We start from the raw sequence: 14,762 nt of genomic DNA, 5'->3' as shown, positions 1-14,762 counted from the left end.
GGACTTTGGGCTAGCAATGTCTAATCTGTAGACAAAGCCACAGAGTTCCATTCTAGCCTTCAGTTGCTCCTCTGATCTCTACTTTCTGAGCATAGAGCAGTCAGTAGAAAACTATGGACCCAAAGCATGCCAGAACTTAAGGGAATGGCAAAGCAAAGGGCTAAGAACTCCACTTTTAAAAAAAGTTAACAAGGACAAGAATGAAACACCATTCATTGAGAAAATCCAAGTGGTGGTAACATTTTCATTAAGGGAGGCATTAAGGGACAGTTCAAGAATTCCAACTACTTCATACCCACTGGGATGATTATACTAAAAAAATTAAATAGAGAAAGAAAGAAAAAACAAGTGTTAGTGAGGCTGTAGAGAAAATGGAACTCTGTGCACTGCTGGTGGGAAAACAGTCTGGTGGTTCCTCAATAAGTTAAACATGGAATTATCAGATGACCCAGAAATTCTACTCCTATGTATCTACTCAAAGAAATGAAACCCGGTGTTCATATATTTATGCACGAATGTTTATAGCAGCTATATTCACAAGAGCCAAAAGGCAGAAACAACCCAAATGTCCATCGACAGGTAAATGGATTAACTATATGTGATATAACTATGAATGGAATGTTATTCAGCCATAAAAAGCAACAAATCACTATTATATGCCACAACATGAATGGACCTTGAAAGATATCATGTCAGTGAAGAAGCCAGTCACAAAGGACCACAGTTTGTATGGCTCTGTTTTTATGAGATATGCAGAAGAGGCAAATTCACAGAGACAGAAAGAAGAGTAATGGTTGCCAGGGCCTGGTGAAGTGGCAACAGGGGAGGACTGCTTCCTGGGCATGGGGCTTCCATTCAGGATGAGTTCTGTGGGGGCTAAACAGTGGTAACAGTTGCACAACACTGTGATTATATTTAATGCCACGGAATTATACACTTTAAGATGGCTACAGTGGTAAATTTCATGATACGTGTATTATACATCAAAAGGAAACAAAAGAACTCTTTGCAGGAATCAGGAGGCTGAGTTTCCAAACCAGCAGTCATCTCCACCACCAACAGGACCCCCTGCCTCATCAATCCTAGTCAGTAGGTCACCACATGTGTTTCCCACCTATTTCACTTTAGCAGCTCCCTCAGTTCATCTTCCTCTTGTAGAACTCTCTCATCATTGCTTCCCTGGATCACCGCCACCTCCTCATGGCTGGTCTTTTACTGTGTTTAAGTGAAACCTCAATGAAGTTGATTTAAAGGCTAATATGAGCGTGGAGAAGCAATTCCCCAATTTGGCCATGTATGCTGGCCATAATCATTTCTGATCAAGTATCAATAATTTAATATATATATATCATTTTCCTTATAAACTATATTACACTATTATTAGCAAGTAATACTTCACGGTACAACAAGTACAACTGGAAAACTAAGTCACATCTCATTCACTGGCTCAGGGCTAAATCTCAATTGTGTTACAATTATAGAAACATGCTTCCTTTCCATTGTCCATATTCAAAACTTCACATACGGAGACCTTTGTCTATTCTTTGTCTATTAAACATGCACAATCTCTATAGAATGATCCATAAGCCCACCAAAAAAAACCCCTAAAACAAAGAACAGTCACAAATCAAATTAACTGGGATCCGCACATACTTGGCAAGTTGTTTCTCAGCATCGGCACAAAGTTCCAGAAGCCCCATCAGAACAGCGGAGACATCCATATAAGGTTCCCAAACGGTGAACCCGCGTCCAATCAGATCAATGGCTGTTCTTCGGATAGTGCTGTGTGGAGGAAGTTTGGGGCTTGGAGGCTGTAGCAGAAGAAACGTCAGTGCCTTGCCTGAAATGACAGAATACAACGCAGAGCATTAAGGGAATTTTACTTTTGTAATCTTTTCTTTTGAAGCATACTTTCCAAATATAATATAATCCATTTTTGATTTTTTTAACTGAAAAAGGTTCTGAACCTCAAGACTACAAAGATCTTAAATAAATGGTTTGCTCAGCCACATTCTTTGAAAAGTTAGGCTATATTATTTCATACCGTATTCTAAAGTGTTTTAATTACATATTATATGTAAATGGGTATATATAATTTCAAAACATATCAATGATCTTAAATTCCAAACAATATTTCTCCCTAACTCAGGGTTCTGCAAAATGGAGATGGTTTCAAATAATGTAATACGGTATTTCTTAACCTTTCTTCTGCATCTAACACAGTTCATATGTAAAATACTCCCCCTCATAACACCCCTTATTACAGGCACATTGCAATGAAGGATGGAGAATGGAGAACAGGTAGTTTGAAAAGCTTCCTTCCCAAAGCATCTATTTTCCTCTATATTCTGGTGTATGTACTGATACAGTACAATTATGTCAAGGGTGTGGTAAGTTCTTCACATGATTTTGTTAAACATGTTAATAGTTCACTATTATTTCTAAATCTGATGAGATGACCTAGATCTTAATAATAAACAGGTATTCCTTTATGTTGAGGATGAGGCTGACAATTTGTATACTTATGTCTAATGGCTATTAAGCCACAAAACTTCATCTACTTCAGAAGGCATTTTGACATTTAAAAAAGAAAAACAGCAGGGGTTATGAAAAGCAAGTTGTAATTTAGAAGAGTTTTTGTTTGTTTGTTTTTTGAGGGAAGAAAGAAAACAGTTCCTAAGTCACAGAACAGTACAGCATACTGATTAAGAGGAACACATGCTTCAGGGTTAAGACAGGAAATTAACCATGGTTCCCTAACTCACTGGGGGCAGGCCTAGGAAGGTACTCACTGAGCCTGACTTTTCTCATACTATAGTGCTTATTCTGAATGCCTATGAAACATGGCTCTTTTCTAAATGAAGAAAATGGCACATAAACTTTAGTACATCATATCCAACCAACAAAAGCATATAATAATTTTTATATTATAGTCAATTGTTAAACGAGAAAGGATTGAAATGGAAAGGAAGAGAAGGGAAGAGTATTGTAAAGCCAGGATAAGAGTCAGTGGATACACTGAAAAGTAGTGATTCTGAATTTCTTCTCAGTCACGGAACCCTTCAAGAATCTGATGAAAGCCATCAGTCCTTTCCCCAGGAAACTACACACACAGTCATACCCATCAAATTCTGCAGAAGAATGTCAAGGCGGCCATAGATTGTGGGTTAACAATTCCTGCAGTTAAACTAAACAACATCCCAAAATTCATACTTCATATGTGTATTTGTAAATGTTACTCTTGTATTTAACTATATAATTATAATATATAAAGCTTCATGTTTTACTTTTGGATCAGAAAAATAATAAACTCCTTTAAAAAAGGTAACACAGTTTTCTAGTTTCTGCCAGCACATACATGTCCTTTTATCACATGAAATGCTCCTATTTTTAAATACGAGCATTTCCCTTTTCCTCAGTAAGTCTGTCAGTTCCTTGAGGGTAGTAACTGTGTTTCACACAACCCTGCATCTTCTAAACCACCAACCACAGTGCTTTGCACACATTATTTACATAAATGAAAAACAGGTCTGCCTTTACTGTCAGAATATTTCCAATACAGCTCCCTGCCCCAGTTTGTCCGAATGATATTTCAAAATGTCTAGAAATCTACCATTTTCCTGTTTATTTTTTACTTCTTGGAAGTCATAAGAGCTACAGAAAAACTCCAACTGCTATTTTCTGCAGACATCCTGAAACACTAGCAGCCATGGCTTCCAATCTAAGCAATAAGGCTCCCTGGAGGTGCATCCTTGCTAAGTAGTATCGCAAAAGGAGGTAAAGTTTCCTAAGTACAACGTTTTACAGCATTTCAGTCATCAATTTCCTTAGTGGCACTTTACCATTTTTGTATTCGTTATAGATGGGAGCATACAGGCAACACTAGAGACCTCACTGATACCTAAGGGCCTCTGTGTTGGGAGCTCTGGAGGAATTTTCCTCACCACTCTGGACAATTTTTTCCTGAGAGTGAAAATAAACACTAAGTGGTTGATATCTTGATATTTTCCATCACTGTTCCGAAAAAGTGGGAAGGACAGCATAAGGGAACTGATCACTTGCACTTGGATGAAATGACAGAAAAGCGTTCTTCCTTTCTGCCTCCTTTCAGAAGACCCTGGCTCTACAAGGGCCACAAGAGTGCCTGCTGCTCCTCTGTCCGGCATGGCCTCGCTGTGAGAATGCGTGGCTCAGCAGAAAACACAGGGTCTCTAGAGCACCACCGTCCCTTCTCTTAAATCATTTTCTATTTCACTTAACGACCTCATAAGTAAAATTCCCCTACAGCATCTCTCCTTCTTTAGTTCAAATTATAGTCTCCAAGTAACATAAAGTAAAGATCCCTATGGTTTTGGCAGGGCAGTTTTTACAGCTCTGGCAGGCCACGTGAGGGCATTAAAAGGAAATAGGAAAATGGGCTACTCTACACACAAATTTCAAATCTACTGGTAAGAGTATGATGTTTTCTCTTTTTCAGGGAGCTGTTTTGGAATTACAAAGATGTACAAATGTTAAAACTCCGTATCTATTTCTGACAACTTTTCCCAAACAAAACATGTAAATAACAGCGTGAAAAAGGATTTTCAAGTTAAACCTTTAGATTTCTACCCCTGGTGATTAATAGGAAGCATATTAGTTTTCTGCTACTAGCAGTAATGACAATGATGTTCTGAAGGAATAATCTGGGATGCCTATAACTTCAAACTTCTTAATCATCTATTTTTTATACTAATATTAAGAAACCAGCCTTTAAAAAATATTATATAATAGAAAGACATAGCTAAATTTATTCCTTTCTTCACTTTTATTGTATCCTCTAATTTAGGGATTTTCTACTTTATAATTCCATATGACATAGGTGCTCTCAACATGGATCAAAGAGGATCAAATGCTGAAATCAAGATAATGATAGTGTCTTCCCTCTTGATAAAGTCTTAAGACAGAATTTTATGAATTTTGCCTCCCATAATTTTTCTTAACTGGTTGGTATTGAGTAAAAAATGTATATTTTAATCTGTATAAGATAGAATCTAACTTTGTAGAAAATAAATATTTCCTTATTTTATATAAATGGACCACTATTCTACAGTATCTCATTGAGAAGGCAAGGTGGGGAATGATGCTACCATTGACCATCATCGCCAATCCCTTCTTCTTAAAGGTTCTCCAGTGACAGTATTAAAAAGTTCAGCTAACTGGCCTGGTATTCAGTCAAGGATTTTCGCATTTGGTGCCAACCCATCGACTCAAATATTCATGTAATACCTGTGAATTGCATATTGCTATACTCTACTACGTGCTAGGGAAAAAAGGGAGACTAGGACTCAGTTCTTTCCACTAAGGAAATTCATTCTAATTCAGGAACAGGAGCAAACAGGCAATTTAAATATATTGTGAATTGTGTTATAATTTTTATAAGCACAAGATAACAAGACAGAGCTTAACAGAGGCACTTAGCCTCATCTTGGGGGGTACAAGAAGGCTTCCAGAGGAAGGTGATCTTTATGCCACAACCTTAAAAATAAGTAGGAATTAGCCACTTAAAGGAGAAGGGAAAGAAAACATTCCAGGCAGAGGAAAGAGCATATGTAAAGACCAGGAAATAAGACAGAACATGGCAAGATCACCGGGTTACATGTAGTCCAGCATGGCTAGAAACTGTGTGTATATATGGTTGGGGAAGGGGTAAATGGGTGAAGGGGAGAAGAGGGCAGGGGGGATGAAGTATAACAGCGAAACAAAAGGCAAGACAGGTTATTACAGCTCCAGGACAAAGGGCCTTATATGCCATGCTAAGGAGTTTGTTTATTCCGGTGATAATAAAAAACCATTACAAAGTTTTAAGCAAAGGAGAGATTTGATCACATTTGGTTTTAAAAAGATCAATATTTGAGGTGTCGTGTGATTAGAAAAGGGCAAGTGCCGGCCGGGCGCAGTGGCTCATGCCTGTAATCCCAGCACTTTGGGAGGCTGAGGTAGGCGGATCATGAGGTCAGGAGATCAAGACCATCCTGGCTAACATGGTGAAACCCTGTCTCTATTAAAAATACAAAAAAGTTAGCTGGGTGTGGTGGCGGGCACCTGTAGTCCCAGCTACTCGCGAGGTTGAGGCAGGAGAATGGTGTGAACCCGGCAGGCGGAGCATGCAGTGAGCTGAGATCGCGTCATTGCACTCCAGCCAGGGCAACAGAGCAACAGAGGAAGACTCCGTCTCAAAAAAAAAAAAAAAGAAAAGAGCAAGTGCCCTTTTTATTCTGATCTTCTCATCCGCAGTCAAATGGGATTAATTAGAATCAAAGAATTTCTGAATGGAAAGACCTTAAAGAAAAATCTGGTATATTTCTATGTTTATGAGATAACAGAACCATAGAGGACAAGTGGTTAGATGTAGCTCTGGGTAAGGAGTTGAGGTCTCTGTGGCCCTGACGATGTGTAATAACCAGTATACAACTTATATCTTTGCGACCATGTTGTATTCATGACACTACCAACTATGGATTCAGAACTATATCTACAACCAATCCCGAGTCCACTTTCTCCTCCTTCTGAAATAATTTCAGCTGCTGTTACGAGCATCTCCCCAAAACAGAAGATTAAGTAATGTTTCATCTTTTCTTAAACAATGAGTTTTTGTCAGTGAAGCAACACATAACAATACCAAGGTTCCTATAATTGTCTTCGCTCTAACTTAGTTGCATCATGGTCACAAAATGGTTAATTCCACATCCAGCACAGCATCCACTTCCCAGGCAGGAAGTAGGAGAAGGGTGAAGGACAGAAGGACATGTGTCAGTTAAGTCTAGCTCCTTTTAAAGTCTAATTACATATTTCATTGGCCAGAATTATACCATATAATAATTCCCTACTTTCAAGGGAGCATGGGAAATGCAGTTTGTCAGCTGGACATATTGCCACTTTCAACAAAACTGAGGCTTTGTGACCTGGAAGGGAAGAATCGTATGGGGTAAGTAGCTACCAATTTCTACTGCATCTTCCCTGCTTATGTTAGAATGAAATTCTTCCTTTTAATATGGCAATTACTGTGCACACACTGAACAAACACAAATATACTATCTTTTGGTGTTTATTCTATTGCTTAAAGCTATTTTTATTTATTTACTAATTTACCTTTCATACTTGCTAAATAGGTAAGTTCCTTGGGCCAAATGAGATTCAAGAAAAATACTTTTATGTTAGGCCTAAGGCTTAGCACAGTGCTTTCTACTCAATAAGAACTTAATATATAATTGTTGCTTTGGTAAACGCTGAAAATTACTTTATACTATATGTGCCTAGCACAGTCAAAATTATGCACAGATCAGAAATTTCCAAGAGTCTGCTACAAACTTGTTTTGAACAATGGCAAAGTTTCCACAGTTACATGGTGAAATATGAAAAATATAAACAATGTACTAAGTCTTTTTCCTAAAGTTATATTTATTCAATGTAAAGGAGTGCTTATTCTGAGATATGGACTTACTATTTTGGTGAGGTTATATTCTTACTACTTTTTTTGGTGAATATATTTTTTTAATAGAGTGGTATTCTCTAATGTTTATAAAAAACAAAATTAAAAAATTGAAATAGTACTAACAAATGCCCTTATATTTTATTTTTAGAAATTGTACTGGTCCATGATATCCAAAAGACTGGAAATCATTGCCATTTGTAATAAATGTACTGTCCTGGGGGAATTAAAGGGCACCTTCTCTATATAAGTAACACAAGCACAAAGACCTTTTACTAGTCACTGACTCTTGATTGAGAATGTCAAGAGGCTCCTAACTCAACTTGTTACAGGGTAGAATTCAGCATTATTCATGTCAATCTGGGGCCATCTTCAAGATTAAGTTATCAAATTATTCGTGTTTCTTACCTATAAGCTAGGTGAGCAGTAGAGATACTGCAGCAGCTTTACAGTGAGAATTTAGTATGTAACATCTCAGCACCACCCCTGTATGTCTGGCCAAATGTACAAATAAACTACTGAAATGCAGACAGACTCAGAACACTAGAGAACAAATCAAAATGAAACAAAATCCTTTAAAAAGCAGAAAACACTAATGGATACATCACAATGAACTTAGACCCTCTGGCTGTTGAGAAATGAATTCTGTTGTCATGTCTCAAGAATAATAATAGCTCATATTTTAATACTATTAATTCATATCAAATTTTTAATTTTCTTAAGAGTCCCAACTTTAATTGTACTTTTTTTTTTTAAGGTGTTATGAGGTGATATGAAAGAGCAAAGCTGCAAGAAAATATTTACACTTTTTCTGTAACAGCAAAATGCTAAAAAGGAGAAAACGATTGGGGCAAAGAGAGCAAAATAAAGCCTATGTAAGCTGTGGTTAAACAGATGATAATATTATACTATGGGTAACTTGTTGCTCTGGCAAGATGAATATTGTTCAATCATGAGCTGACCAATGACAAATGCCAATGTTGAAAACTTTTGTAGTATCTGGCTAGGTATGATGGTCAGTCCGTTTAAAAGCTATAACACACACCCACACACATGCATGCACACACATTTGTTCTCTCTTATTACTTAGAATGGCTTAATGAATTTCTTTTTTGGAACATTTATTTATCCTTATCACAAAGCACAGACTCAATTTATTAACACACCCTACATTTATTGAATGCCTGTTATAGGAAAACACATCATTAACTATAAAGAAACATAGTTTCATATTTTTATAAGCATCACGTATCATTTTTAGCATAATTTGTTTGATAAATAACACTTTCATATTGCTATTTCACTTTTTTCCTCTATTTCTAGAACAAGGGTAGGGACTGCACCCGATAGTAGTGCCTTCGGTTCACAGCACATACACAACAACAGACATACAGAACACGGACTTCTTTTTTTTTTTGAGATGGATTGTCACCCTGTCGCCCAGGCTGGAGTGCAATGGCGCGATCTCAGCTCACTGCAACCTCCGCCTCCCGGGTTCAACAGATTCTCCTGTCTCAGACTCCCAAGTAGCTGGGATTACAGGCATGTGCCACCATGCTTGGCTAACTTTTTGTATCTTTAGTAGAGACAGGGTTTCATCATGTTGGCCAGGCTGGTCTCGAACTCCTGACCTCGTGATCCACTTGCCTCAGCCTCCCAAAGTACTGGGATTACAGGCATGAGCCACCACGCCCAGCTAATTTTTGGTATATTTAGTAGAGATGGGGTTTCGCATGTTGGCCCGGCTGATCTTGAACTCCTGACCTTGTGATCTACCTGCGTCCGGCCTCCCAAACAGAACATGGACTTCTTTTAATCACTAGAATTATTTTATTCACTTAAAACACATATACACAGAGTAAACTGCCAGTGGTGTATACTAACAGAATACCAGAGGTGCCTCACACCTTTATTTTCTTATAACCACAGATGCAACCAAGACATTAATCATGCAGATTTTTTAAAAAATGGTTTCCATTTGTGCAGAAAAGGCACAAAATAATTAAGGATTTTAAAAGTTGTAAAACTAGGGAGATTGTTTCCAGTCTTCCATTTGTAATTTGTATTTCCTTTTTAAAATTTCTGTCTAACTTCTGGATTAAGAAAATGTGGCACATATACACCAGGGAATACTATGCAGCCATAAAAAAGGGTGAGTTCATGTCCTTTGTAGGGATATGGATGAAGCTGGAAACCATCATTCTGAGCAAACTATCACAAGGACAGAAAACCAAACACCACATGTTCTCATTCATAGGTGGGAATTGAATAATGAGAACACTTGGACACAGGGTGGGGAACATCACACACCGGGACCTGTCATGGGGTGGGGGAAGGGGGGAGAGATAACATTAGGAAATATACCTAATGTAAACGATGAGTTAATGGGTACAGCATACCAACATGGCACACGTATACCTGTGTAACAAACCTGCACGTTGTGCACATGTACCCTAGAACTTAAAGTACAATAATAATAAAAATGGTTTAAGTTTTCCCTTGATGCTTCCCTTAAACCCGAAGACCTCATAGGAATCTGTGGGTACCTGCAGGAAGTTTCTAGAACCAGCTATCATAAGCCCTCATAAACTGCCGGTACACCCATTAGAAAACAGTGACAGGCAGTGGATTACTGAGGAGGCTGACAGAGGGAAATGTGGACGGATGGCACACAGGGAGCAGGAGGGGAGAAGCCTTCCATGATGAAGGGTCCTTTGCTAAAGGCAAGGGAACTTGGATTGAATGGCAACCAATGCTAACGGAAGACCATTGGCCAGAGAGAGGAGCTTTTAGGATTAGAAATTAAAACAGAGTCAAACCATGTTTACTAGGGAGAATAACATTTTCTTACTAGAATTATTACAAAACCAGAGAGTTTTAGAGAATTTTTCAAACACCCGAGGGATAATTCATGACTATTACTGCTATCTGCTGGTAGGAAACACAAATAATTACTTCCTCGGGCTTTGGTCACTCTTAGGCTAGTCAACTGGCCTAGTTAAGACAATTTCATTCCTCATACTTAAAAGGAAATCATGAATGAAGAAATAGCCACTGCCGGTTGCTGGATCTGAATAGTGAAGAAGGGGGAAAAGGTCATTTTTAAAAAATACTTTAATTAATAGCTCAATTACAACCAAATTCCTATGGGAGAACATATTATATGCACTTTAAACCAAATGAATTTATGATGATTTATGCCATTACAATGAGTGCAAAATGAATTAATAATGATTGGCCACTTATTTCAAAGTGTAACCAAGTGAATGAAGCCTTTTCTCACTTGCTAACGTCCATCAAAGAACAAGGATGGCAGAGTGCCATCTAGAATTCTATTCCTTTGCTTTATACACATCTTGATTTAATCAAAAATAATTCCAAGAGCCCATTATTTATGAATATGGAATAATTCAGAAACACTTCTATAACTAGAAGCTTTGTGTTAATGCAATTGTTAAAAATTGCTTTCAAACTTTTTATATCCTGTACTGCATAAAAATAAGTCATTTCTTTTAATAGCATAAAATAACTGTTAAATTAAGAAATTAATAAAGATATTTTAAATTCATTAACATCAGTTTAATCAAAATAGTCTTCAAAGTAGTTATCTATTTCCTGTCCTATAATCAGAAGAGTATAAAATCCAAATTCTCTTTGATTTAAAGCACATTTTTTCTTATCTACTGAATTTCAAATTAACTAAGTTGTGTCATGTAGGGAAATGTAATCTCATTTTGCTTTCGGTATAATGTATTTTGGATGGCAGACCAAAACAGGAGATGGTCTTAGCTTCCTATAAATAAGCAAAAGGATGTTACTTAATGCATGTAGCCTTCTTCTACCTAGGGAAGGTAAAACGTGCTGATTGTTTGACGGTCAGGACATCAGCAATAAAGAAGTAAATAACAGAAACAGGTGTTTATGAGGTCAAAGAGGTGGGTGTTAAAAAAATCCATTAATCTACTAAATCTTTAATTGAATAGTCCGAACACTTCTATATCCCCTTCCCAAAAGAGGGAGGACTATTGAATGGCATGAGTGAAAGAGATGGAGGGAAGGAGGGAGGGAGGGAGACAGACAAGAGAACAGCCGGGTTTCAGTTCTAGCTTGAGCACCCATTAGCTGAATGATCCTATTATTCATTTCGTATTTACTGACTGCCTGTTGTGTACCAAGCCCTATTTTAAGTGCAGATTTACAAAAGTCTACGCTCTTCTGAAGCTTACCTTCTAGTTGGGACATACAAACCAAATAAATATATCAAGTGGCACTAAGTACTGTGAAGGAAAATAAAGCAGAGTAAGATCCTGGAAAGTGACAGACAGGGAAGGACTCTGCAGAAGGTGACATTTGAACAAAGACTTGAGTGAGATGAAAGAGAACCATGTGAGTATCTGTGGGAGAAGCACAAAGGGCCCTGAGGCAGGAGCCTGCCTAGGATCTCTGAGGGACAGCAAAACGTCCAGTATGGCCGGATGGCAGTGAACAAGGCAGAGACTGGTAGGACATGAAGTCACAGAGGTAGCTGTGGGATGGATCATGCTGGGTCTTTTAAATGTGGGGTTTTATTCTAAGTGTCATGAGAAACTTGTGGAAGGTTATGTGGAGGGCAGTGATGCAGCTGGATCCTGTGTACGGAATAGACTGTAGTGGGGCAAAAGTAAAATTAGGGAGGCCTACTGAGAGCCTCCCAGTGGCTCAGGCAAGACAGAATGCTGGGTTGGACTATAACAGTAGTCATGGAGTAGTGAGAACTGTCCGAATTCTGGATTTTTAATTTCATTGTTTTGGGACAGGGTCTCACTCTGTCACCCAGGCTGCAGTGCAGTGGTGCGATCACAGCTCACTGTAGCCTATACCTCCCGGACTCACATGATCCTCCCACCTTAGCTTCCTGAGTACCTGGGACTAAAGGTGCACACCACCACACCTGGCTAATATTTATTTTTTTGTAGAGATGGGGTTTCACTCTGTTGCCAGGCTGGCCTCAAACTCCTGGGCTTGAGTGATCTTCCCACCTAAGCCTCCCAAAGTGCTCGGATTACAGTCATGAGTCACTGTTTCTGGTCTGAATTCTAGATTAAAAACATTTTTTTTTTAAAGATAGAGTGGACAGGATTAATTAGGGATTAGATGTAGTCATGACAGAAAGAGAGGAAGTATGATTCTAAAAAATTGAACATAAACAACTAGGTGAATGGTGGTGACATTTAGTAAAACAATAAGAGAGAAGAAGAGTTTCTTTTTGTTGTTGTTTTGAAGCAAGGGACAGTTATCCAAAGTTTAGTTTTGGGACATTCCAAACTTTAGATACACATCAAACATTTAAGGGTGGGTGTCAGCTAAGTCACTGGATACACAAATCTGGAGACCAATATAGAAACCAGCACTAGAATTAAAATGAGGCTGGGTACAGTGGCTCATGCTTGTAATCCCAGCTGTCAGGCCTCTGAGTCCAAGCCAAGCCATCGCATCCCCTGTGACTTGCACCTATACGCCCGGATGGCCTGAAGTAACTGAAGAATCACAAAAGAAGTGAAAAGGCCCTGCCCCACCTTAACTGATGACATTCCACCACAAAAGAAGTGAAAATGGCCGGTCCTTGCCTTAAGCGATGACATTATATTGTGAAATTCCTTTTCCTGGCTCATCCTGGCTCAAAAAGTTCCCCCACTGAGCAGCTTGTGACCCCCACTCCTGCCCACCAGAGAGCAACCCCCCTTTGACTGTAATTTTCCTTTACCTACCCAAATCCTATAAAACGGCCCCACCCTTATCTCCCTTCGCTGACTCTCTTTTCGGACTCAGCCCGCCTGCTCCCAGGTGAAATAAACAGCCACGTTGCTCACACAAAGCCTGTTTGGTGGTCCCTTCACACGGACGCGCATGACACCAGCACTTCAAGAGCCTGAGGTGAGAGGATCGTTTGAGCTCAGGCAAACAAGACCAGCCTGGGCAACAAAGTGAGACCCTGTCTCTACAAAAAATTCTTTAAAAAAATTAGGCATGGTGTGTGTACCTGCAGTCCCAGCTACCTGGGAGGCTGAGGTAAGAGGATCCCTTGAGCCCAGGAGGTAGAGGCTGCAGTGAGCTATGATCGTACCACCGCACTCTAGCCTGGGTGACAGAGTGAGACCGTTTCAAAAAAAATAAAATAAAATAAAACTAAAAAATACATGTACAGATGACTCAGAGGCCATGGAACTGGATGTGATACCTAGAGAATTAATGTAGATACTAAAGAACTTCTATAGGTTGAAAAGCAATGTCAAGACTGAGTACAAGTGGCCAATGAGGTGGCTGAAAAGCAGGAGATGATGTCACTGAAACCAAGTGAAGAAAGTGTCAAGGTTTAACATAGTTGGAATTATCATATGCTACCCAGAGCCTGAGACAAGGGCTGAGAATCCCTTATTGGATTTGGCAATTTAGAAGCCACTGGTTACCTCATGAAAAGATTTTAGTGGAGTGAAAGGCAGGAAAACTTGGTTGAAGCAAATTCAGGAAAGAATGGTAGCTGAGAAAGCAGACAAGGTAAATTTAGTTAGAGTAGTACACAATGTACATAATTATACAGCTCTCCTGTGACAACGATTTCTTACGGCTACTGACAATTTGGTGTCTCATATATATATATATATATATCTCCAGTGAGCTCAATTCAGAGATTGCTCATTAATAATGATGTTAATCTTGGTGTTCATGTAACCTTCCATAGGAAGAGAATGGTAGATGAAATGGGTATGAGTGTCTCTGGTTTCTGTGACACGGATTTCTCACTAAAAATAAAGTAGCAGTCCATGTTCTATCCATTGCTTCTACCAGCCTCCTCTGGGCCTGATCGCCTCCAGGAATCAACCAATCAGAGTGACTCTCTGGCCTTCCCAGGGATAAAACTCACCTAACACTCCAGCTTCACTTACTCACTTCTGATTTCTACAGGAATGCATCTTCACCCTTTCTGGTCACCCATACACCATTAAACATCCATGACGGGGGGCTTGCCAAATAGATTCCAGGGTTCTCATGGTGTCGCTGTATCTCCCCAAAGTAATTAACTTACCACTCAGTCAAAGGCTCACGCTCAGTTTTTTATCCATTTGCACTAACGTAGAGAGTTAAGAATTAAAGTATTATTAAACAGTACATAAAATCCAAACAATGACATTCTCCAAAGAAATGCCATTAATGTCAACCAAAAATATGGCAAGAAACTGAAAAGAAGTATTTCATTATAACTTCATAATTGTCTCTTCTTTTAAATAAGTCACATAAGCTAATTAAGTAAGCTATC

General features: G+C 38.8%; 1 protein-coding gene across 3 annotated transcripts in view; it reads right to left on the bottom strand.

Moving 5' to 3' along the window:
* Positions 1–14,762, bottom strand: part of WDR7 (WD repeat domain 7) — a 408,770-nt gene that overhangs the window by 116,841 nt on the left and 277,167 nt on the right. For all 3 annotated transcript variants that reach the window (XM_033238435.1, XM_033238452.1, XM_033238442.1), the window contains one exon: positions 1,654–1,840. In XM_033238435.1, the coding sequence (XP_033094326.1) occupies positions 1,654–1,840 (187 nt within the window). The remainder of the gene's footprint in view (positions 1–1,653; positions 1,841–14,762) is intronic.

This window comes from Trachypithecus francoisi, unplaced genomic scaffold, assembly GCF_009764315.1.
Source record: "Trachypithecus francoisi isolate TF-2019V2 unplaced genomic scaffold, Tfra_2.0 Contig01474, whole genome shotgun sequence".
Taxonomy (NCBI): domain Eukaryota; kingdom Metazoa; phylum Chordata; class Mammalia; order Primates; family Cercopithecidae; genus Trachypithecus; species Trachypithecus francoisi.
This window is presented reverse-complemented; position numbering and strand designations above follow the sequence as displayed.